This window comes from Cetorhinus maximus, chromosome 9 (genome assembly GCF_964194155.1).
Source record: "Cetorhinus maximus chromosome 9, sCetMax3.hap1.1, whole genome shotgun sequence".
Taxonomy (NCBI): domain Eukaryota; kingdom Metazoa; phylum Chordata; class Chondrichthyes; order Lamniformes; family Cetorhinidae; genus Cetorhinus; species Cetorhinus maximus.
This window is the reverse complement of record NC_135887.1, coordinates 97,785,235-97,811,851: the sequence shown is the minus strand read 5'-3', so window position 1 is coordinate 97,811,851 and position 26,617 is coordinate 97,785,235. Positions and strand designations below refer to the sequence as shown.

Below are 26,617 nucleotides of genomic sequence, written 5' to 3'. Positions count from 1 at the left end.
ATTACATCTCAGAGAATTGAGTGCAGCAAGTTAGAGTGAGTGAAGGGAGCAAAGAACTACTGCCATTCACACCTCCTCTAGGCACATCCTTTGTTTCTTCACTTGTCCCATTACCATTTCTTTTGGCCCTACACCACTAACTCTTATTTCATTTAATCCCTCCTGTTTGCCACCCTATCACAGCCCTTCCCTTTTTTTCTTTCCACCCTCCCCCCTTTCATTTGCTCAAAACCTATTATATCTTTACTTTTTCTTGTTCTGATGAAAGGTTATTGGCCTGAAATTTTAACTCTGTTCGTCTCTCCATAGATGCTGCCTGACCTGCTCAGTACTTCAAGCATTTTCTGCTTTTATTCATAATTCTGGTCTATTTGGCTTCCATCTCAAATCCTGGTCCACTATGCCAGAATAAACACCACTTTTCCACTCCCAAAAAAATGGAATTTTGAATCTATTTCAGCTGTTATGACTATTGAAGGTCAGACTAATGTGCTCCAAAACAACATCAGTGAAATAAAATGACAGATGCTCAGTCTCCATTCAAATTGAACAATTTATCGTCACTGCAAGATTGTCGGTGCTACATTTTGTAGAATCATAGAATAGTTACAGCACAGAGGGAGACCTTTTGAGACCTTTGTGTCCATGTTCGCTCTCTAAAAGAGCAACCCACTCCATCATGTTTTCCCTGTAACCTTGCAAATATTTCCTTTTCAGACAATGATCCAATTCTCTTTTGAAAGCCTCAACTGGCACTGCCTCCATCACAACCTCAGACAGTGTATTCCAGGTCCTAACCACTTGCTGCCTAAAAAATGTCCTCATGTCGCTGTTGCTTCTTTTGCCAATCACCTTAAATCAGTGCCATCTAGTTCTCAATACTTCTGCCAACTGAACAGTTTCTTGATATCTATTATGTCCGGACCCCTAATGATTTTGAGCAGGTTAACTCCTCCTGTCAACCTTCTCTTTTCCAAGGAGGACAGCCCCAGCTTCTCCAATTTATCCATGCACTTTCTCATTCCTAGAACCATTCTCGTGAATCTTTTTTGCACCCTCTCTGACATCTTTTCTAAAGTGTGAATGGGAACAATAGTCCCCCAGTTGAGGCCAAACCAGTGTTTTATACAGGTGTACAATAACTTCCTTGCTTTTGTACTCTATACCCCTATTTATAAAGCCCAGGGTCCTGTATTCTCAACCTGCCCTGCCGCCTTTAATGATATGTGCAAATATATTTATATAAAAATCATCCCCTTTTCAAATCAGGAAGAAACTAAACAGATATGAATCTCCTAACATTTACATTTGTCTTACCACAATTCAGTTTGTGCACCAGCCAATGTTGAAGTTATTAGGCAAACATGAGTGCTGAGCATTTGCTTGCTGTAAAACCGCAGGAGGAGACTTGCACAAGGCATTTATACTGACCACATGATTTTTAGCTTTGCTGAAAACCACAAGTGAAGGTAGGGAACATTTTCTTCATGCTATAATCACAGTTAGTAACTCTTCAGTGTTTATATACTGGGACCTGTACTGTGAAGTAGCCTTAAATTTAGTGATCTACTATACACATGGCTTAAAATAATAGACAAATTATAATTGTACTGCTCAATCAGAAAAGATAATCTAATATTCCAGCATTGGAGTCATTATGAATACATACTCTCATGGGAATCATAGACTATGGAGAGCAATATTAAAAATGAAAGCACCACATAACTAGAGCATGGTAGCATAGTGAATATGTTATTGGACTAGCAAACCAGTTGGTCGAAACACCTGCCTGTTTCGGATGCCCAAATTGGGATGTCATGACATAAATTTAAGATCAAATTGGTTGCAGTGTGCACAGTGTATATTCCAGCCAATTACACTGACGATATAGAATAGAAACTATTTTTTAAACTTGCCACAATATAATTGCACTTCCCACCAGTGGTGGTACAACACCTCAGTCTTGCAACTTCCAGCTGCACAGCCTTCACTAGAGAAATCCCTATCTCCCAACCAAATCTACTTCTCTGCTTCCCAAGTAGCCCCAAGTTTAGTTATAATAATATAAAACCAAGTATAATATTAAAATAAAAGACAGGAAGCAGGAATTGATACATGGTTTAATTATCTCCCACCATTTAACCTCGCTTCCGCTGAGTCTACATTTGGTCTCAATCATAACCTCCCATGCAATACCACAGGAGAGCGAGATAAGTGCATAACATACACGTTCTGTAATAGTTACTTCCTTTCTGTACTACTTGCCCCATCACAATTTTCTGTAATGCTATTTCCATTATAAAGAACACAAGAAGTAGGAACAGGAATAGGCCATTTGGCCCCTTAAGCCTGCTCTATCATTCAGTAAAATCCTAGTTGATCTCCAACTTCACCTACATCTTGCCCACTGGCTTCCATATCCCTCAGTTCTTTTAGTATCCAAAAATCTATTAATCACTGACTTGAATATATTCAATGGCTGAGTAATCACTGGGTTAGAAAAGTTCACAACACTTGAGTTAAGGAATTTCCCACCTCAGTTCTAAATCTTTTTCCATTTAACTTGATATTTACTAATTACTGAAAAACGCTAAGGGCAGAATTTTTGGCTTGGTGTGCGGACGCGTGCCTGACCCACTCAAGCGTGAGATTGCACATGATGATGTCGGGCGAGCATCCCGACGCACTTCACGCGATACTTCGGTCGGCAGGCGCGCGCAGAGTCGGAAGCACGGCCGACAATTAAGAGGCCTATTAAGGCCATTAAAGTAGTAATTAACTGAGATTTTTCATTGCCCATCCAACGTTATGGTCGGTGGGCAGACAAATCTGCCAGGTGGCCTTTGCATTTTTCAGGAAACCTCATCTACAGGGGGTGGGGGAGGGAAAATGAGGTTTCCGTTATTAAATTTAAAAAAATAAAAACGCAAGGACAGAATTTTCATCTGGTGTATGTTCCGGTGACTGGTTCTGATACATGGGCATTTTTTTCCCGGTTTTTAAAACCTTTATTTTTGGCTAAATTCTTCAGCTCCCTGAGGCAGCTCTCTGCCTTCAGGGAGCTTTCATTGCGCGCTCCACCGTGCCTGCGCAGACTTCAGTGCTCGCCCTCCTCCCGCCCCCACCCCGGCAGCGTTGAGCCTTCGAGCACGCCTTGCACGTTCACTGCCTGTTAATTGGCCAGCCAGCGTGAAATCATGGTCTGGGGCTGATCGCAGTCAGGGTCCTTTCCCCGGCCGCTCCCTCCGCACCCGCCGAACTAAAAATCCTGCTCAAAGAGTTAGTCATCTGGTGTGTGCTTCCAAACTAATTTGCAGCGTGGCATAACTCTATTCCTTATACTTAGCTGTGACTGGGTCATTCTGTTGATGTGACCTATTCTCAGACTGGTCTTTGCTGGTCCTCACCAACATAGAATCTGACTTTTATGATCAGGATTTTAGTGCACATATTGTGGATGACTTCTTTTTTGGAAGTCAATATTGCCTCTTTTTTTAAGTTAATTCACAACCCCACACACCATTCCATCTCAGAATGGTTTTTGTTCCTGTACCACAAAGCATCAAGAGAGCCACATGTTACAAGGTCACTACTGGTGCTAAATTGACACAGGCACTATGAGGTGCCGAAGAACTCCTTCAGGTAGGAACAGCATCCTCTCAGAGCAATAGATTAGACACACTGACTTGAGGGAAGCACAAGTGTGAAGTCATGTTCTTCCGGTTAACCAGTGTTAAATTGTACCTAGCCCTTGCAAGCAACTATAATGCCATATAGAAACAAATGACAAAATAAAACACAAGTTTCTAAGCAGCACCATTCCAATTGGACAATAAACAATGCTTCTTTTTTCTGTCAGAAATCCAAATTAGGTATTAGTTCTGGCTTAGTAGTAACTTAACTCTGCATCAATAGCTTGTGGGTTGAAGTCCCACTCCACTGCAAAAGTGCAAAATTTAGGCTGACATTCAGTACTGAGGGAATGCTGCACTGTCAGAGGTGCAGACTTTTGGATGAGACATCTGTCTTCTCAGGTAGATGTAAAAGATCCCTTGGCACTACTTTGAAGAAGAGCAGGGGGTTTCTCCCTGGTGCCCTGCCAATAGCTATTCCTCAACAATGTCACAAACAGATTAAATGCAGAAGATGCTGGAAATACTCCGCAGGGAGTATGGGGAGTTGGTGGCGGAGTGGTAAAGTAATCCATAGGCCCACTGGATAAACCCAGGGTAATGCTCTGGGGGCACAGGTTCAAATCCCACTACGGCAGCTGGTGGAATTTAAATTCAATTAATTTCATATATCTGGATTGTCATTAAAACCCAACTGGTTTACTAATGCCCTTTAGGGAAGGAAATCTGCCATCCTTACCTGGTCTGGCCTACATGTGACTCCAGATCCACAGCAACATGCTTGACTCTTAAATAGCCTAGCAAGCCACTCAGTTATACCAAACTGCTTTGAAGTCCAAAAGGTATGAAACCGGACGGACAACTTGGCATTGACTTAGGCACTGGAAACGACTTAGGCACTGGAAACAACAATGGCACACCCAGCCCTGTCGACCCGGCAAAGTCCTCCTTTCTAACATTGTGGGGGGTGGGGGAGTCGCTTTTTCCAAAATTGTGGGAGCTGTAAAAAAACTAGTCAAGCAACAGCCTGACACTACCTATAAGGTATGATTCTGTGTGTATGACTATGTCCCAGATACCACCAGCACCAACCCTGGGTATGTTCTGTCCTATCGACAGGGCAGACCCACCAGAGGTGGCAGCACAATGGTTTACAGTTGGGAGGGAGTTGCTATGGGAGTCCTGAACATCGACTCTGGCCCCTTGAAGTCTCATGGCATCAGGTCAAACACGGGCAAAGAAACCTCCTGATAGATATCAACTACCGTTCTCCCTCAGCTGATGAATCAATACTCCATGTTGAACACCACTTGAAGAAAGCATTAAGGGTGGCAAGGGCACATGTACCAGAGCACAAATGTACTCTGGGTAGGGGACTTCAATGTCCATCACCAAGAGTGGCTCGGTAGCACGACTAATGACCGAGTTGGCCAAGTCCTAAAGGGCATAGCTGCTAGACTGGGTCTTTGGCAGGTGGTGAGGGAACCAACAAGAGGGGAAAGCCTACGTGACCTCATCCTCACCAATCTACCTGTTACATGCACATCTGTCCATGACAGTATTGGTAGGAGTAACCAGTGCACAATCCCTGTGAAGACGAAGTCCCGTCTTCACATTAAGGATACCCTCCATCGCGTTGTGTGGCACAACCACTGTGCTAAATGAGATAGATTTCGAATAGGTCTAGCAACTCAAAACTGGGCATCCATGAGGTGTTGTGGGTCTTCAGCAGGAGCAGAATTGTTCTCAACCACAAATGTAACCTCATGGCCCAGCATCTCTACCATTACCATCAAGCCGGGGGAATCAGCCTGAGTTCAATGAAGAGTGCAAGGAGGCATACCAGGAACTGCACCAGGCATACCTAAACCTGGTGAAGCTACAACACAGGACTACTTGCATGCCAAACAGCAAGTGATAGATAGAAATAAGTGATCCCACAACCAACAGATCAAATCTATACTCTGCAGTCCTGCCACATCCAGTCGTGAATTGTGGCAATGGTGACAATTAAACAACTAACTGGAGGAGGTTCCACAAATATCCTCATCCTCAATGATGGGGGAGCCCAGGATATCAGTGCAAAAGACAAGGCTGAAGCATTTGGCACTTCTGGCTGAAGATGGCTACGAGTGGATGATCCATTTCGGCTTCCTCGTGAGATTCCCATTATCACACATGCCAATCTTCTGCCAATTCAATTAACTCCATGTGATATCAAGAAACAGTTGAAGGCACTGGATCGTGCAAAGGCTAGGGACCCTGACAATATTCCAGCAATAGTACTGAAGACATGTGCTCCAGAACTAGAGTATGCCTCTATCCAAGCTGTTCCAGTATAGCTACAACAGCGGCATCTACCTGGCTATGTGGAAAATTGCTCAGATATGTCCTGTACACACACAGCAGGACAAATCCAACCCAGCTCATTACCGCCCCATTAGTCTACTCTCGATAATCAGCAAAGTGATGGAAAGGGTCGTCAACAGTGCAGTCAAGTGGCACTTACTCAGCAATAACTTATTCACTGATGCAGGGAAACCTGCTGGGCTGGTCGCTTAGCATGGACCTCTCCTGCCACCCATTAAATCCTGGCGGCCGCAGAATGAGGCTCGTGGTGGGTGGGCTGTACAATGCCAGCACAGCCACTCGTAAAATTCTGGTAAGGGCAGGGATGGGTGGGTAGACAGTGAGCGGTCCAAGAGCGGGATTTTATGCGCCCACCCCCTCTTCCCCAGCCTTTAAACAGGTGGTGGGGAGTGTAAAATCCAGCTCTTTTGCCATCAATCTGAAACTTTGGCCCAAATCTTGCACCCTGTGGCAAGTTTGGTGGTAGGGGTGGGGACGACGACATTTAATCAGGTGGGAGGGTGGCAGGTAGGTTCCCCATCATCTTCATGTCTCCAACCCGATTAAGCCCATAGTGGGAAGACCTGGGGCAGGTCTTCCTGCCCTGCCTCCAATTTAGGCCTTAAGTGGGCAATTGTACGCTGAAAAGAATGCTGGGAATGTAATCAACACAAAGTAGGCTCTTGAAATGCAGGACTACTGATAACTGACAGTCCATTCTGACTCTTTGCATCTGTTTGCCTCTCCATTGGTCACATGGTTCTCCTCGTCTTCTCTTCAGAGGTTTTCAGGTTTACAGACCTGACCTCTGAGGGATATACCAGCACACTCAAGGCAACTGATTATTTACTTTTAGCCACAGCATTTTGAGTTCTGAGTCATTCTTAAATCAACAAGCTAGCTTTCAGGAACCATAAGGCCTTGATGAATGAGGCCTGTAGCAATTCTGCCAATCTGATAATTATACTTGTCAATTCTGTCATTTATGTTCTGCCAGGAAGCTGATACCCGTTCTTCAACATATCAAAAAAGCCAAATTATTGGTTAGCAATATTAAAAGAAAACAAGCAATTTTTTTTTTCCAGGAATCTTTTTTCTGAAATCATATTCAAATATTTCTGCACTTTGGATTACTGACAAAGAAAGCCTTAAAGAAAACAATTTATACCCTCGAGCACTTCTCTTTGAAAATACGACAAACAACTGCAGTACTTGCAAATTTGTGCCACAACTCACGTTACCTTTTCTTCAATGTTGTACCTATGAATGCACTTTACTAACCTTGCTGAAGAAACAGGGCTGTTTTCCACAAGACGCTAAAAATTCTAAAAGCTACTGCTTCAAAATAAACAGCAATATGACGTCCGGATTCAGCTACTGTTTATCTCCACCACAGAAAAATGTGCCCTGTCATTACACTTACACATTTAATCTTGATTTTTTTTTAAATGCTACATACAATTTCCTTTGAGATTGCAAAAGCCAGAAAGGAATGAATGAAGTGCCAACTTACTGCCCCAGAATCAACATAAATGTTCAGCATTTGACCTTTCTCTCAACTAAACTTGACTTTCTTTGGTTCAACTCTTCAATGCAGATTTTTTTGGAGGTGGAGGAAAGCAGGAGTTGGGGAACATTATTCTTTAACAGTTATAGTTTTTTTTAATCTTTGCATATTGCTGTAAAATAAGCATATTTTAATGTCTGATATGCTCTCAATGTATTATGCTCAGCATGTTTTATGGTCCTTAAATCTCATTCTTTTCAAACTTACTCAAATGCAGTTTTGCTGAAAAGTCTACAGATTCTAACGTTTCCCTGAAATCTGTTTCCCTGGCCCTCTCCGATAGCAAAGAAAAAAATACACATCAAGTGGAGACAGAAAGATTACAAAATTACCAATGCTACCAAGATCCCGCAGCCATGATGCCAAAACTCAAAAGCGTTGCACACAATGCATTTAACTCAGAAAATAAGTACTGTGAGTAAGCAGAGACACAGCAAATGTAGCAGATGTTCTGCACAGTGCTGGTATAAGAAGCCCCACTGGGCCTGTATACTTCTGAGTCATGACATGCTGACATTTAACCCCATTAGCATCAGGCTTTATGGTACCTAATGGAACCTGACATTTTGTAGTCAGTGCTTCACTGAGCACCAGGAAGACATCTTACAAAGAAAGCAATGTTGCAACACCATTAGTATTCTCAAAACTGAGACCATTATTGAGCCTAAGGAATAATGCTGCCAAAAATTGTCTCCCTTTGAGACTCTATCAACCATAACAGAAATGTTCTTCTATACAATGTCTATATTGTGGATTTGCAATGTGTTAAGGCCATTCATTTGTGAAACAGGATTCAGGCTGCAAGAAGCAACACAAAAACAACTATGCCAGCAACACTGTTTCTAAGTCACATCTAGGATCAAGGGGCAGGATTTCGAGTTTTGAATTTGGATCCTGCGTTATGGTCAAATGATGGTTCCAACCCTGCACTCTATCGGGAGCAGTCACCCAGTGGCTATTTTTTCTGAATTGGCCAATCAGTGGCTGGGAGCACACTCGCTGTCCAATTAAGGACGGAGGTGGACTCTTGAAGCTGGAGGGCCAACAGGAGGACCTCCAGTACAGAAGGAGCTGCTGCCTGCCATTGCAGGTAAGGAAGTGAGAGGGCGCCTCCATCTTGAGGAGCCCTCTCAGCAACTTTTAAAATTTTGAAATTAAAAGATGGCCACAGCAGCAGGTCTCAAAGCCTGCTTGCAGCTTTGGCCCTCTCCAGGTCTGCTGCAGGAAGGCTGCCTGCAGGCAACTGGACCTGTTCCCAATGCTGGGGGACTCTCAGGCTAAATCTCTGATAATTGGCCTTAGCTAGTCCTTCATTTACCTTAATTGACTGCTTGTGTGTGGGTAGCCCTTCTGCCCCCAGTCCCGTGCCTCTGGGGAAATGGCTTTGGGGCGGGTTGGTGCTGTCAAACTGATAAGCCACCGGTGCCATAAAATTATGTGTCTGCCCACCCACCTCCGTTCTTGCCTCCATATCAGGGTGAAAATTTTGCCCATATTTACACTTGCTGCCAGCAGGGTTTTGAATTCAGTGCTGCAGGGGAAAACTACCTCTCTTGGTGGGTCTCCAAGTCACCACAGGGACTAGCACTGTCAATTTGATATGGCGGTTCTCATGTTCGAGTTGAGGCTAACTCCAGTGGTGGCATTATGTATAGTCTTGCCATCACTATGGGACACCAACTCACCACCAAGATCTCATTAGAATTTAGGAGTGTTAAACATTTAGATAAACTAAACACAACTTTAGTATAATGTTTCATTTCGATCACAAACTCTGGAAATTAGAATTGGTGTTACAACAGTAGACAACAAATGCTGCGGTGCTCAGTTTCAAGACAATAGCAGAAATAAAGTTTTTCTAATGAATAGAACTTACAATAGAAATGGAATTTTAAAAGTTCAAAACTTGTTTTGAATTTTTTTGTATTTTTATGCAAATTTAGAAATAAATACCAACTGCTATCAATTTCCTTCTTTCTGTTTTTCAGATTAATAGGTCTACAAGGTAACTTTTGGAATCAGATAGCAGCAGTGTTGTAATGAAGACATATTCTAAGCATGAAATTGCTGCCTATTAATTCAAAATATAATCATTTATTGTGATGTTTTATGCTAAAGAATGGAATGCATTAAGGCCTTGCTTTAAGATCCCCCGTTTTAAGTTGTTTCAATTTAACATCATGTTTTTAATGGGGCCGGTATTCATGTTTAGTGTTGTGAGTTTGCATTAATATTGTTTCGCATTGGTGAGACGTAGAGTCGTGTGACCCAATCAGCACCATTTTGGAGCAGCCTCTCCCACGCCTGACCCTCCTGATCATCAACCCTCCAGCTTGCAGCTTACACCTACAACCCTGCAACTCGAAGTTGCTTTCACTCCGTAGGTTGCTTCCTACCTCTCGCCACTCATCTCCCGAGCCCGGGCTCAGATCGAGGGTTCGGAAGAGGATAGTGGTGAGCAGGAGGGTTGGCGACCTGGAGAGGAGGGCAGCAGGAGGGTTGTGGAGCAGGAGAGTCGGGGAGCACAATTGGCAGTGAGCCAAAGGGTCAGGGAGTAGGAGAAGCAGTGAGATGGAGAGATGGCAAGCAGGAAGCAAGTAGAAAGAATTAGCATATTTCTTTTATATTTTCAATTTTATTTTAAAAGCTGTTTCATTTACAAATATAGTAATTCAGCAATGTACAGTATTTAAATTTACAGGGTATAATGTTTTAATTTTTTTTCTCTGATGGAAAAGGTCCTATACAACCTAACCAAAGCTTTTACATGGGTTGTAATAGGAAAATCTGATTCACTTAGCATTGTTTCATTTAAAGTTGTGTTTTTCAGGAATGCAACTACAACGTTAAACGAGGAATTACTGTATTCCAACGATAGGTATATAAGTTGCATATAAAGAGCTTTGCATATAACAGTAATATCATTATGTGACGAACAAAATTACAATCTAATAACCATCTGGAAGCCAAATTAAGATATTTTGACAGATTTGTTTGGACCGGGGTTGCATAAATATACATGTGACCTTACAGGGTATGACTCCAGGTTTGGTTTATGTAAAGAAAATTGTTAGGGTAACTGCAGTGTGTAAGAATTGAATAGATTTAGTAATAAACTGTTTTGCTCATTAAACTGTAAATACTGACATTGATCAAAACATTTCATGAAAGGAAATATTTTAGATATTAATGTTTTCCCCTTGATGACCACCCCCAAACTTACTGTGCGGCTGCCTCTCCTGACTGAAGACCTGGATATCCATGGGAGAGTAAATACTGACAAGTATCTCCCGTTTGTTTGCACCAGTCCTCTTGTTACAAGCATGGATTGAGCGGGTTTGCCAATCTGTCCAGTACAAAGTTTCGCCAAACAATGTCAGGGCGAATGGGTGAGTCAGAGTACCTTGCACAACTTTTTGCCTGTTAAAGAGCAAAAGAAAACAAAGCAATTAAAGCAAAGAGGCAACAAGGGCTAATACACAGCCCTTCCTGTTCAAGCACAGAAATAAGTTGCATTTTTATATTACCCGTCACATAGAAGGACACTTCAGAGCACTTAACTGAGGAAGGAAGAGAACCAAGCAAGGGGGTGAAAAAATTCAGGAAGACAGGAGTGAAGAGATAAATTTTGATAAGAGATAGCAAAGTTTAGTAATTTTAGGAGTGTTCCGAAGGACAATCTCAGGTGAAACTGAAGGCTTGAACAATAAATTGAAATCTGGTGTAGAAGTCACAGAGATATAGGAGTTGGAACAGATGGCTGGAGAAAATTGCTTAAAGTAAGACCACGAAATGATTTGAAATCTAGGATGAGGATCTTTGATCCCATATGCCAGAAAAACTGAGTGTATGTGGAAGTTGAAAACAGGAACGATTTGATTTTGTGTGAGAGGAAGCATGGACTACAGAGTTCCATGATAATTGCAGAATGTGGAGGAAAGAGGCTGGGAAGCCAGTAAGGGAATTAATTGTAGATATTCAACGTTTAAGGTAATAATGCGTTAATTTAAATTCTGATGTTTGGGGTTGGTTGGGGGGGGGGGGGGGGGGGTTGCGAGATAAAGATGCAAAAGAACAATTTTGTGAAGGCATAGAATTCCAGTCTTGACAATTGAATGGAGAAGTGCAGCACTGTGAAATTATCATCTTTTAAAAAAATAACCATTTTCTTAGTTTAATATAAATACCGCACAAAAGAAATTAACACTTGCACTACAGATCACTTTAGAGTTAATGAAAATCTATGTATATTATTACCTGGGACAATTTTTCTGGAGACACATAACTTTATATTTTGCAACTTGGTCATTTTAACAAAGAAATTAAAACTTGTACATCAAAAAGAAATAGCATTTTTCAACTAACAGCTAAAAGAACAAATGAAGTTTCATTTATATAGCACCTTTCTGGTCGTTCATTTCAGGACATCCCAAAGTACTTCAGAGCCAATGACATACCAAAGAAATGCAGATATTATTGTATTAGGCAAATCCACCAGCCAATTTGTGTTCAGCAAGTTCCCTCAAGTGCCAATGAGATAAAAGACCTAACAGTCGGTTTCACTGGTGATGGTTTAGGGATAAATATTGACAAGGACAGAGGGGAAACTCCCCTGTTCATCTTCAAATAGTGGTACTACGTCCACCCAACCCCATGGGTATTTTATCAGTGGCAGAGCAGGTGTCATGTGGCCCGCTCACCTGTGGTTCAGTTGAGACTCTTAAGTGGCCAATTAACGATCACTTAAGAGCCTCCTTCTGCCACTGCTTGGATTTTACCCACAATGGGGGTCACCAGCACCAAGTGTCCAGGCCACCCAGTCAAAACCTGACAAGCCTTTCAGCTATTTGATGTGCCTATTTGACTGGCTAGCAGCTCTCAGAGGTGAGACATCCTCTCTGGCAGAGGCAGAAAACCCCCTTCAAGTCAAATAAAAGCCCAGCAGCTGTTAAATTACTGTAGGGCGAGCCAGCCAAGCACAGGCAGGCTTGCAACTGTGAGAACGTGTATCCAGGGTAAAATTCAATCCAAGTCCCATCCAAAAGACAACACTTCATGCAGTCTTTTTATCCTAGTGTTCTCTTTTTAAAATCTGGTACTGTATTGCCTTTTCTTTTCCACACCCTTTGCAGCTCTCATCTATACACAAGCTTGGTGAAATCATTTGTATTTTACTTGTTATGAAGCTGAACTGTACAAGACGTTTTGTTTTAAAATGTCTCCTTTAATTTAAGGTAAGATTGAGAATTCCGGAAGTACCTCAGCTTGGAAACGTACCCAGCTTGGAGACATGCCTATGTGATCTGGTTGCCATGGGGAGAAACTCAAACAGAAACCTATTGAAATATCAAGTGACGGTTTTCATACCTTTACTCAGTATCTCACAGAACTTCTTTTTGAGGCAGAAAGAGAGAGAGAGAGAGAGAGATAAAGCATCGACTGCTGTGGAGAAGCAGAAGGACTGTTTTGTGTTAATATCCAAACAGGATGCTTGAGAGAGTTTGTTTTCTGTTCAAAAGAAAGGGGACAGAACAGACAGAACTTTTGCAGATTTAAGGAGCAAGGAGTCTCTTAGGTGGGCCTTGCTGGTGAAAATTGGATCTGGACGACTAACAGCACTGTGGGTGCACCTCTACTACATGCACTGCATTGGTTCAAGAAGACAGCTCACTACCGCCTTCTCAAGGCAATTAGGGATGGGCAATAAAAAAATGCTGGCCTAGCCAGTGACACCCACATCCTGTGAAAGAATAAAGCAAAAACTCGAGTTGAGTGGAATGAGTTTAAAGGACACTGGAAGTTATGACCTAGTGTGACAGGGAGAAGTGAGCCTGCTGGACAGCTTGGAGCTATAGAGGGGGAGCTATAGAGGGTCTCTTCCTGTAATGTTACAAATCTGCCATAAGTGTGCTACATAGTAAAAGGGGTTCTAAGATGTATTTCAATTGTGTTAGTTAGTTGATGCAAAAGTATCTTTTTTAAGTTTGGTGTATTAGTTGCCTGTTAAGGAATATTTGGTCATTGTTGATTTTAGTTTGTTTGTTACAGTAAAAGTCTTAAAATGTGAAATCTTATCCTTCAGTTCTTTCCATTGGTTGCTGGGAAATTCATCTCTTTTAAAAAGTTATTGGTCTCTATTGGAATGAAGATATACTGAAGAATGGAGCTTTACACAGTGAATTTTACCTCTGCCTCATATTTTCCTACAAAGCTCAGTCCTGAATTTCTACATCTTTTTTATGCAACAGGTGCATATTAATTGAGCACATAATTCAATGGAAGTAAATTTTTAAGTGGCTTAAATCTATTTATGATTACTGAATTAACCATAATAATCTGCCCATAATTTGAGAAATATCTCAAGTGCTCTCAAGAGTTGCAAATGCAGTCTTTTAAACAAGCAAAGTCCACACTATGATGTTTAATGAGTCATGTGTTTATGCATTAAAATAAAATTGAAGAAGTGGATGTTTAAAAATAAAAGGCATCATAATATTTGTTTGCACTCAAGGGAAGAACACCTTCCATACCAAATATCTAGGGGTACGTTTTACAAGTTAACACCACCAACACAGTGATTCTCATATTGCAATGCTTACCGGCCATTTGGGTATGGAGGTCAGTACACCCTGCTCACTTAACTTCTCTGGAATAGATCTGAACAATGTACCTCAACCTGAGAAAAGCATCCACTCCTATATTCCTGAGACATTTCCATTTCCCATCTGAGCGTTCTCAGTGATGCTCTTTACTAGCATTGTCAATCCAGTCACAGCTTTGCACTTCAGCACCCACAATTCATACACAGCAGCTGGCAAAAAAATGGGAGGGGGGAAAAGAGAGCGAGAGTGAGAGCGAGCGAGAGCAAGAAAGATAAAGGAAGCAAGAGCACGAGAGAGCATGAGAACGAAAGCGAGAGAGGGAGAGAAAAAGAAAGCGAGAGAGAGAGAGAAAAAGAAAGCGAGAGAGAGGAAGCAAGAGTGTGAGAGCGAGAGAGAACATGAGAACGAAAGCGAGAGGGAGAGAAAAAGAAAGCGAGAGGGAGAGAAAAAGAAAGCGAGAAAGAGAGCGAGAGAGAGAGCGAGAAAAAGAAAGCGAGAGAGCGAGAAAAAGAAAGCGAGAGAGAGAGAGAGAGAAAGAAAGCGAGAGAGAGAGAGAAGAACTTGTATTTAAATAATGTCTTTCATTACCACCAGAAATCCCAAAGGGCTTTACAGCCAATGAAGTACTTTTGAGGTGTTGTCACTGTTGTAATGTAGGAAATGTGGCAGCCACTTTGTGTACAGCAAGCTCCCATGAACAGAAATGTGATAATAACCAGATAATCTGCCTTTGCAATGTTGATTGAGGGATAAACATTGGCCACGACACTGGAGATAAATCTTCTGCTCTTCTTCAAAATAGTGCCGTGGAATCTTTTACGTCCACTTGAGAATGCAGATGGGGCCTCGGTTTAACATCTCATCCAAAAAACTGTACCTCTAATAGGTCAATCTTGATTTTTGTGCTCAAGTCCTGGGGTGAAACTTGAACTCAGAACATCGTGACTCAGAGGCGAGCCATGGCTGACATAGCCAGAAAGAAAGAGCGAACCAACTTGGATTATCAGAAACCGGGAACATGTCACCTGCCTTTTTCCCCACACTGATATAAGGGGTCATAGCATACAGTTTGTGAGAAGAAAAGATGGAATAAGAGAAATTAATTTTGAAAAACAGAACAAATTTTGAAAAATTCAGAATCAAACAGCTTTGCATCTCATTCTTCTAATTATGAATGAGTTAAAGAGTTTGCTACACCCATTGAATTGTAAAGACTTGTATAAAAGGATTGATGTTCAATTTAATGGAATGCAACATTGTTTGAACCACTCAAAGTGCTTTAACTCTTTCCTCCCATGTTACCTTGTAAGTTCTAAGATTCCAGATTGTTTTTCTGATGGATATTATTTGCACCTTGGTGGAAGCTGAAAACTTGTGTAATGGAAGGTGTTCCTCTCTCTCTCTCGGGCAAACAAATGTATTGGTGCCTTCTTTTACTTTTAAACATCCACTTCTTAAAATTTCTACTACACGGCAGTTACTCCTGCCATCAGCAATTGCCATGTAGCAAGGCTATCTTCCTGGAGTGCAGCATTAAGACTTGGCAGTCAGTCTGAGAACAAACAAATATTTGGTACAGAGAAAAGATTCCTGCTTACACTTCTATTGAAATTCTGAAGTCAAACTATTTAACGGTAGACCTCTTATGGAATAAAACATATGCACTTAATGGTTAATTATCACCTCAACCGAAGATTAAAAATAAATTCAGAACTGATCGAGTACTCCATTCATCAGGATAATTCATTTAACAGAACAAAAAATGTTTATATAGCACCTTCCGGGTGCTTCCATGGCCTCAGAACATTCCCAAAACATTTCTCAGCCAATGAATTATTTTTGAACTGTAGCTACTGGTCTTGTAGGGAAATGCAGCAGCCAATTTGTGCACAGTAAGCTCTCAAACAACAATGATATAAATTCCTGGATAACTCGTTTCGATGTTGGTTGAGAGATAAATGTTGGTCAGGCACTGGAAGAGCTCTCTGGCTCTTCTGTGATAGTATATAGAGTATTTTGCTTTCAGTGGGTGGGCAGAGCATCTGGAAACCTGCACCTCTCGGTACCATATTGAAACGTCAAACCATGATGACATGCTCAAGTCCTGGAGAGGTGGGTTGAACTGTGAACTTCCAAGTCAAAGGTGAGGTGCCACCACTGAGACAAAGCATAACATACATTTTTTCAAACACCTGCTAGGAGAAGTAAAATCAGCAATTGTTGCAATATTCTGGAAAAAATCAGAAATACATGATCTGCAACTTATTGGGCAGAATCATCCTAGATTTGCACTAAGTGCAGTACTGGGTGTGAAAAAAGACGTTTTACCTGCTGGCCGCAATGGCGGGTTTTCACGCCGGATCGTTAGCAGCTGGCCTCCAATTGGCCCGCTATGCCGTTACCTCGCCGTTTCCACATGCTGGGAGCCATATTTAAAATGCAGTAGTGCACAAATTTCTCAATGCTTGCAGCCCAGGAATGCTCCAGTGAAGACATGGTCTCAAAAGCCAAGAAGAGTGCAGTCCCTGATTCAGTGACGCATCTCTGGGATGCCTTCTGGACCCCATGGAGGCCCGTCGCGATGTCCTCTACCCCCGCTCTGGCTGGAGGAAGTCCATCAGTCTCACCGCTCCAGCTTGGGTGGTGGTGGCAAAGGTGGTCAGTGCCAACACATACAAGAGGTTGGCAACCCAGTGCAAAAAATGGATGTGCCACCAGGGTAAGTCAACTATCTCAACTCACCCACTCAAGCCCATCTCACATTCACTGGCATCTCACTCACTGCCAGCTGAAGAGACATCACCACTCACTCTCTCTCTCTCTCACACACACCCTTACATCTCCATCTGGCCTCAACTCTGGGGATAGCCTCCTCATCCAGTCCATGGCTACACTCAGCACACACATGCCTCATATCCTTCTCATTAGGCCTGGCATGTGCCTTGCTTACACTCTCTCCACCTGTCTTTATGCAGGACAAGATCGCGCACAATCGATGGGAGAGGTCCAAGGCTGGGGGTGGAGTACTGGACATCAAGGTCCTCAATCCATTCGAGAGTGGCGCATTGGAGCTGACCAGACAGGATGTGGACCGTTCCTGTGGTGACGGAGAGGATGGCGGTGAATACCCACACGAGTATCCCTCTCTCAGCACTACTCTGAGTCCACTCTTCCCTATTCAACATGGCTGCCAAGCACTAATAATTTCCCCTTTCTGTCCTAGGCACATCTGACACGTCAACTTCAGGCAATCTTGAGACCCCAGCACCGAGAGCACCTTGGATGAGAACCCTGAAGGCAGCACCGCTGAAGACCGGTCACAGTGCTCATCCACTGCCTCCACCAGCGCAGTGACACACACCTCAGTGGGGCCTAGATGTAGAGTAGCATTGGGATCACATCTGTTCTATAGTAGGCGGAGACAGGGACATCCTTAGTCGCTGACACTAGGAGGACGACTGGAGGCAAAGAACCTGCTGAGTCCAAGTCAGACGATGAGCCTCTGGACTCAGTCCTCAATTAGTCGGTGGAGCTGCAAAGAGGCTCATAGGAACATCAGGAAGGGACGTCTGGTGCACTCCTCAAATTGCAAGGGATTATGGAGGAGTCTGTCCTCCTTCAGTCTGAGGTGATAGTGCTGACATGCCAATGCACCAAGATCAACACTGGCAGGATGGCAGCCGCTATGGAGACCTTGGTCCAGGACATTGGTCCTGCACTGCTGCGTAGGCTGAACTCCATCGCTAACACCATAGTTGTCAATGTGAGAGGGGTGCAGGGCAGCTCGATCTCACTCCAGCTTCCCCTTGTCCTCAAGGAGTCAGCAAGGGTCCATCAGGCACCCATAGTGAGGAGGATCAGCAGCCCAACACCGAGGCCATCCACTCAGGTGATTCCGGGAATGTCCAGCCGATCCAAATCCTCTCTTCCTGTGACCCCCACAGCTCCAACTCCACAGGCTGAGGATGTTGTAGCTGGCCCACAGCAGGACATCCAAAGCAGGCCAGGGCCTGCCAAATTCATCACAGACAGGATGTCACAGTCAGTAGGCTGCCTCCACCTCCACTGTGGATGTCAGGGGAGCGCCAAGATGTAGTGGCAGGGTTAGGAAGGTTAAGAAGATTGTAGCTGCACAGCATGGGCACGGGTGTTAATCACTTGTACATAATGTTCACTATTGTAAATAAGCTCCCAAGAATGTCTCCTTGCCTGTGACTCCTTGTTATATTGAGCAGTGTTCGCATCACTCAGATGTGAAACCTTGGTTTCTGCACAAGATAAAAGGTAGGTGTCTTGGTGCAGGGCCTCTTCCCTGTGCATTGTATAACATTCAGGACGAAGTGATGATCTGGCCTTACACTCACTGAACAAATTACTGATGCCTGCATCTCAATGGCGCTTGTCATTGCTGCCAGAATGTCATGGGAAGGCATCACTGAGTTCCGTCATTCTCTCTGTGTGCTCTCAGCACCCTTAAGGTGGGGCTGGTCCCCCATCTCTTCAGTGACCAGTGATGCTGTGCTCCTGAAGGGATCAGGTACTGAAGGGTGACAAAGGATCAGGTGCATTTGAAGTTTCAGGGCTGCGTCCCCATGATATGACCCTGATCACAGAGTGCAAGCAAGCTGCCCACGGCCAGACAGGGGTCAGGCATTCACAGGCAATGTGTAGATCTATGGAGTGTCCTCACTGCGTGTCATCATTAACCTTCTGCAATCTTGCGACTATTAGGATCTCCGCTGCATCTCCATGACATGAGCCTGAGCACTGAGGGTATGTGTGCTGCCAGCCACACAGGAGTCAAATGTTCACAGATGCAAGGTGATGATATCAGGACTGTCCTCACTGAGTCTCGTCATCATCCTCCACGAATCTTGTGGCTATGAGGGCCTCCTGAGCACACCTGCCTTGTCTGGCCAGTGAGATAGCCTCATCACCGGCATTCCCTTTACGTCCTCCCAATCAGAGGAGATGTGTAGCTTTTCCATCTCCTCAGCCAGGTCCTCCCCCATCGCAGCGCCAGGTTGTGGAGCGAGCAGCAAGCGACGATGATGCGCAACAACCTCTGGGGACTGTGTTGCAGTGCTCCACCGCACCTGTCAAGGGACTGGAACCTCATTGTCAAGATGCCTATTGTTTGCACCATCAAAGTCCCGGTTGTGGCATGAGTCTCATTACAACATCTCTCTGCTGCAGTGTGAGACTGCCGCTCGGGCGTCATCAACCACGTCCTCTGTGGGTAGCCCATGTCCCCAAGGAACCAATCCTACAGCCTCTCTGAACCCTGGAAGATGCCAGGGATCTGAGACCAGCTAAGGATATAGGAGTCGTGGATGCTCCCTGGGAATCGTGTGCAGAACTGCAGGATGCAGTTGTTGTGACCAGCTGAACATTCAGCAAATGGAAGCCCTTGTGCTTGACGTAGTTGACTGCTTGCTGCTACCTAGATCGGAGCGCCATGTGAGTGCAGTTGATGGCACCCTGCACCTGTGGAAAACCAGAAGATCTGCTCAAATCCCAGCAGTCACGCTTCCTGGTTTTCCTGATCCCGGGCAAAATGCACAAAGTTCTGTGCCTTCATGAATATGACGTCCATGAACTCCTGAATACATTTGTACATGGAGGCTTGCGAGATCCCACTTAGGTCACCTGTGAGCCCTGGAATGAGCCGCTAGCATAAAAATTGAGCACCGCGGTCACTTTCATGGCCACTGGCAGTGGATTTCCTTCATGTCCCCGTGGCGCCAAATCCTGCAGCAGGAGCCATGTGTGACCGACCAGTTCCCTAGACATGTGCAGTCTTTGGCAACACTGGTTCTCAGTCATCTGCAGGACTGATAAACACCGTCTATAGACCTTGGGTCTAATGAAGTGCCTACGAGTGACAGCTCTCTGTGGATCTTCAGCCGCATATGCAGCAGGCCCTGCCACCCCTTCATCTTGAGGGAAGTGCTCCTCCCCTTGCCAAGCCAGGTGCCTCCGCCACTCTCTTCTTCTCTGCTCCCTGTAAGCCATGAGGCACACCGCTAAAACACCAGGCTCCATGATCCTGATGTTGTCCTCCTGCAGGATCAAAGAGAGATGTGTGGATTAGCATATGTGTCCTAAGAACCTCTCTTGGTCAAGTCTGAAGGCTCCTTCACGCATACCGGAAAGTGGTCACCACTTGGATGGCCAGCATGTAGTACGCTTTATAGCTGCCCAAAACCTCATCCATGCATGCCCCACTCCACTTGACCAATTGGCAACAGCTTTGGCCACTGGACTACATGCTGTGATCTCAGCTCAGGCATCGGCATTCTCCTAACCCGCACAGCAAGGCTGCGCTGTTAGCTTGAACCATAATGGATACTGGTCCAAACCTTAAAAAAGTCATTGCAAGGGGCCATGAGCACCTCCACCAGTGACTGCGCTATGGCCACCTTTCGCAAGGGGATTCTACAAATTGCCCACTTCTGCTAAAATGCCCCCTAAAATGCACATTAATTTGCAGTCTGCACCAAGGGGTGAAAAGTTCTGGAGCATTTGGTGGCACTTTCATTCTTTTGTGTTGCTTGAGTGGGCAGAAAAGCTTCAGAGGCCTGGCTCCAAGCATGTGAATGGAGCTGCTGCTGAATGGTCTCAGCTGTAGAAGAATCTTCACTTTTATCAAGCTTTTCCAAATGCATGGCCGCTCCCTCCTGCCCTCCCACCCCCGGCATGTGCTTGTGTACTTCCTCCAGTCCGTGCTGCCTTGCCCCCCCCATCCCCCCCGGCATGTGTTTGTGTACCTCCTTGTCACCTTGCCCCCAACCCATCCCCACCCCATGTCGCCTCGCCCGCACTGCAGCCCTTGCCCCGACACTGCACTGAAAGCCAGCCAGGAAAAGGCGACTTGCCTGTGCCCCCCACAAATGCACAGCACCTCTTCCTTGATGTCCTACGGGTGACGCTCGCAAGCACTGCCCAAGGTTGTCTGCACTCACCTCCGAGTTCCCCACGAAGATCATGTTGCCAGGTGCACGCACTGTTCTGAAATCATGCCGACGTGGGCAGTAAATTTGACGTGCGGGGATGACTCCGGTGAGCAGGGCTTATAATGAGATGCTAAAGTATTGAAATTAGGTTCCCGACGTGTGGTGGTGGGAAACACAGCCCGCCATTGCCGGGTAGAGCGAACAATCGCTAACTTGTTTTATGACAGTGTGAAACCGATTTTTGGCCTTCTCGCCATATTGTCCACTCACGCCCACTATGATGCCTGCTGCCAACGGGACTGGACAATTCTGCCCATTGTTTTGATGGCACTTTCTCAAATATTGTGGATTAGAGGTGCATTCAGGAAGGTTCCATGGAATCTCTTTTGAAGGCTTTGAAAGTGGTTTATGCAGGCCAACAAAAAGTTCACTGCAGCTGCAAAAATTAAATAATTGCTGCTGAAATGATCTACTCTACAAGTAGAAGGCTGGAATTATAATCTACAGTACGGAGGCACTAACTTTGTGCCAGAAATTGTAGAGCAAACCAAGTGTATATAAAATATATATATACATACACATACAATAAAAACCACAGAACATGCTGTGCCATTAAATAAAACCTCAACCTCTCTGCCCAGTAAGATAGGGGCTGTAGTTATGTACTAAACAAAATTAAGTCATCCACGTTACATTCAAATTTCTGCCAATTTTTCTTTGAATAATGAAAGGTTCCACATTCTTCCTCCTCCATAATGATCTACTCAAAAGAACACACAATTCTTTTAAAAAATATTGCAAAAAGGCTAACATAAATAACATTTCAAATTCACAAAGCCATTTATTCCCTCCCATCAGCAGCTCCTTAAAAATGCCTATTGATTTCTAATATTGAGAAAGGAACATTATTGCCCATTTCTTCCTGTCATCAATCCCACCCCAAGACACTTTGAAGTTGCTGGTATGTTGCCAAAGTGCCTATTCCATAAGTGTGAGCCAAATAGTGAAAGTCAATTGGCATATGGACATCACCCAGTCAAATCCTGTTCACGCATGACATCTAACCATGCGGCCAGTTACAGGAATCTTCCACATCACAGAGATGGTGAAGTTAATATTAGCACTCCTACAGCCTCCTCTACTGAACGTTTCTGGGTTTAAAAAATTGAAGTCTCAGAGTTCGGCAGTGTACTGAACCTAGCAAGGTTTTGATGATAATATACACAAAAAAATTACTCAAAACGATTACTGTGGAGCAACTTAGTGATTTAGAGATTCTGTGAAATTTCTTTTGAAATATACTTCAACTTAGGCCGTCGCCTAGAAACCAGAACATCCTTATTTACTGCCTTCCTTCTCGATGGATAGACACGGGCAGAATAGGTTGACAATGGCAGCTAAGGTCATGAAGCATTTAAATCTATTTTACACACAGTCTTTAGTATTTAGACTTTTCTGGCTATTTATCTCACTTAAAGGCAAGGATGAAAACATGTTTGGCCCATTGTTAAAGGCAGGCATGATGTACCACAGGTCACAGCTCCATTTTCCTCTTCCAGCCATGCTAAAATCGAGTAGTAAGATGGAGAAAAATATAGCCTTTAACTAAATTACCCTGTAACATATTGTCTGATGGGTAAAACATGAAACATGCTGAATTTTGCTTACTCCCCACTAGCTTTGTGGGTTTATATATTTCAGCAAGAAGGGTTGCCCAACCAACACACAAGATTTGACACAACTCATTTCAGAGTACAGGCAATGGGGCCAAGAGTGGTAGAATCTCACTGAAACTGTGAATGTGTTTGGACAATTTCATGTGCTGACCACAACCTCATACAGATATAATGCATGGTCTACAGATATAATGCATGGTCTACTCAACTATAGTTAGCTTAAACCTATTTTCAAAATTATGCTTACTGTACCTAAAATTATTTTTAAAAGCCTATCAATGTTCTTTAATTAAAAACATAAATGCTGGAAATACATAGAAAATCCACCAGGACATGTAAATAGGATGGGTGTGCATCCAATACTCATGCATGACTGGACAACAGCTCTCAAAAGGCTATTGGACTGCTGAAACATCACAGCTGAACCCAGTTCAATCCTCACCCAACATCCACACGTGAGTGGGCTTTTGGGAAGGAACTGGTACCTGGACACTTCTCCTTTCTATCCTGCAATGTCAATGCCAGTTAGAATATATTCTACCCACATGCTTCCCCAAGTGAGATCAGCTAACTCAAGAACAGGCATTCCAATTTATATGGCTCAGTGTTAAGAGGTCACATCATCCATTGGCTCTTAAATCTACATGTGAAAATTAGGGGCTTTAGATAGGCTGTGACAGAATGTGTAATTTGCAAGTGCAAACCCAATTTCAAAAATTTGAAAATATTGCTGATGGTAAAAGTTGCTAGTATTGAATTGTACCATAAACAAAGGTTTTCTTGTAAATTAATTCAACGTTTAATGATAATCCCTGCATTTTACCATAGAATGCATTTTGATGCAGCTGGGATTAGCAGATTGTAGCATTGCTTTACCAAATGGCTACATCCTTTGAAGTTGGGGACGTGCCCCCAACATCCTAGGGGTCACCAGTGGTTGTATACCCTTTCTATTTACAATTAATGGTAGATCTGCTATATATTTCCATCATCTATGTTTTCATTAAAGGAAAGTTCTAGGCTTTTAAAAAGTAATGTTAGTTAGGTACAGTAAAAGGGCTTTTAAAAATGGTTCATGCTAACTACAATTAAATAGGCTGGCTAGCTGTCTGACAAGGCTCCCTGGTACACAATAGTGAGCTGAATTTCATTCCACTTGATCTGACTCAGTGTCATCAGTTGTATTATGACTGCACTACACAAATTACTAATAAAAAGTTATTTCCCCCCCCTCAGTTGAGATAGGGTATACTATAACACCCAATTTGCCCTTTTCAGTTAAAATCACACTGCTCCTATGTTTCCAAAGCAAGCCTGTGTGAAATGTAGTATTTTGTTTAGTGCAACCTACTCCATCACGCTGAAATGCAAAATTTACAATTTAGTCAGGCTTCTACAGAAATTATACAAGCAGTCGCCTGTAACGTTAATTATTGAAGCTTCCCTATCCTTGGATTTTGAGTGCTATTTTATGCTGTTTGGTTACATGACTGACATTGTGTATAGCAGCTGGAAAACAATTCAGATATATTTTCCAACTAGGCCTCAATTAGTTGATGGTGCATTATTAAAATTTATCTGATGTTAACTTGCTGAATCCAGGCTTTTGTGGATAGGATCTCAGTTTGTATCAATCTGATGTTGGCAGCTTCCTGGGGACAGGGTGGAGGTTGGGAAATTGTATCTAAGGAGGGAATGATGGGTATTTTAAAAAAATCATTCATGGGATATGGACATCCCTGGAAAGATCAGCATTTATTGCCCATGAGCAGGTGGTGGTGAGCCACCTTCTTGGACCGCTGAAGTCTATGTGGTTAAGATACTTCCATAATGCCATTTTTGAGTTCCAGAGCTTGACACAACAATGCTAAAAGAACAGCGATACATTTCCAAGCCATGACATTGAATGGCTTTGAGGGGAATATGGAGATGTGTGTTACCATGCATCTGCAGCCTTTGTCCTCCTAGGTGGAAGAAGTTGTGGGATTGGTAGGTGTTGTCAAAGGAGCCTTGGCAAGTTGCTGCAGTGCATCTTGTAGATGGTACACACTGCAGCCACTCTGCATCAGTTGTGGAGGGAGTGAATGTTTAAGATGATGTATGGGGTACCAAACAAGCAGGCTGCTTTATCCTGGATGGCGTTGAGCATCTTGAGTGTTGTTGGAGCTGCACCCATCCAGGCAAGTGGAGAGTATTCCATCACACTTCTGACTTGTACCTTGTAAATGGTGGAAAGGAATTGGGGACTCAGAAGGTGAGTTACTTGGTGCAGAATTCCCAGCTTCTGACCTGCTCTTGTGGTCACAGTATTTATATGTGGGTCCAGTTAAGTTTCTGGTCGATAGTGACCCACAGAATGTTGGAAATGTAGCCAAAATTAAAAGGGATGTGACCCTAACTTAAATGGATATATCCATTTTGAAGGTATCTTCCTGCCTATGGGGACAAAAAATGTTGGTAGCTTTACAAAGCTTACAAGTGTTTTTAATGGGATACACATCAATCTTCACGTAGACTGGATAACAAAAGTAATCAAGAAGCTAGTATAATAGATGCTGGGTCAGGAAACATTGGCTAAAAGGTAAAGCAAAACAACATTCAAACCCCTCCTGCATGAGGGATGTTGAAGTGAAAGTAATTAGATGGTAAGGAAGAGGTTAATGGACTAGGATGAACTGTCCAACTAATAGTATTTTAGAATACCAGCAAGGAGGCAAAGAAAGAGACCGCAAGGACATAAGTAACCGATACTGCCACAGGCTGTCCCACTTAATGGCACTTGTTAGTTGAAAGTGTCCATGCAGATGATACATCAGTTGACCTGAAAAGTTGTATTGAGTTTGCATGGTTAAATATCGACAGGAGGGTACAAGGAGGTTGGCTCAACTCCTTTGCCGCGTTGTCCAAAAAATACAAGTGAAGCAGGATTTCCATTGGTCAATCCACTGTCCCCATAAGGTGGGCACCTCAAAACAAATGACAGTACAAGAACTGATGTTCCCTGCGAACTCTCTAATCATGCAGCAACCTGAAAATCCTCACACAGGCTGTGCACAAGTCAGCTGCGCAAAAAAAAAAATTTAGAGGCCTTGTACTTAAATAAATCACCCATGCACACCAAAAAAGAATTTGAGGGAATGTTGGCAAGAACACTTGGCACAATGCCAACTAAGTCAAACCAGGAAGGAAATAAAAATACAATGCATCAGGTTAGCCTCAAAATCCTGCTACAAATCTTACTACAAACACTCTTTAAATACACTCCCATAAACAGAACACCTTAGCAGCCATTTTACATGTGAAAGCAGGTGACTGAGCACGATATCAACTACAGCAAATTCCATGGACAGGGCTTCAGCTTAATAAACTGCAAACTGGCAGGCCCCTCTGGAACCAGTATCCACCAGTCAATTCTCTATGGGAGATTTGTAATCAGGCATCTGAGCCAGGGAGGTCTGCAGTGCTTCAGGGCACGGCTGATAACTGGCCAGTCACTTTCGCTTATTAATGAAATCTGGAGAGGTATGAAAGCAGGCAGGATGGGGTGAGGTTGGTTGAGATTCTTTCTATTGGCTGCAGAGAACCCTATAAGACAATTTTGTTAAGGGTAGGGCAATCCTAGCTGTGAAAAGCTTAACAGTGCTTTGCACTGGTATGCGCATGGCTTTAGAAAATTTAATTTCAGCAATACTCCTGAATACACTTGGGGTCTCTCGAGCCTGCCAACTTATGCCTAAAATCTCTGCATTTAGAGAAGGGTGTTACCCTATGTGGAGGGAGCATGCATTCAACATCACTCATTCTACAGGAGTAAATCTCTCAGTAGCTTAACTCA

General features: G+C 43.5%; 1 protein-coding gene across 1 annotated transcript in view; it reads right to left on the bottom strand.

Annotated features, from left to right (window-relative positions):
- Window positions 1–26,617, bottom strand: part of LOC144684851 (low-density lipoprotein receptor-related protein 5-like) — a 226,903-nt gene that overhangs the window by 117,240 nt on the left and 83,046 nt on the right. Inside the window, exon 4 of the mRNA XM_078549165.1 lies at window positions 10,772–10,968. Coding sequence (XP_078405291.1) covers window positions 10,772–10,968 — 197 coding nt within the window. The remainder of the gene's footprint in view (window positions 1–10,771; window positions 10,969–26,617) is intronic.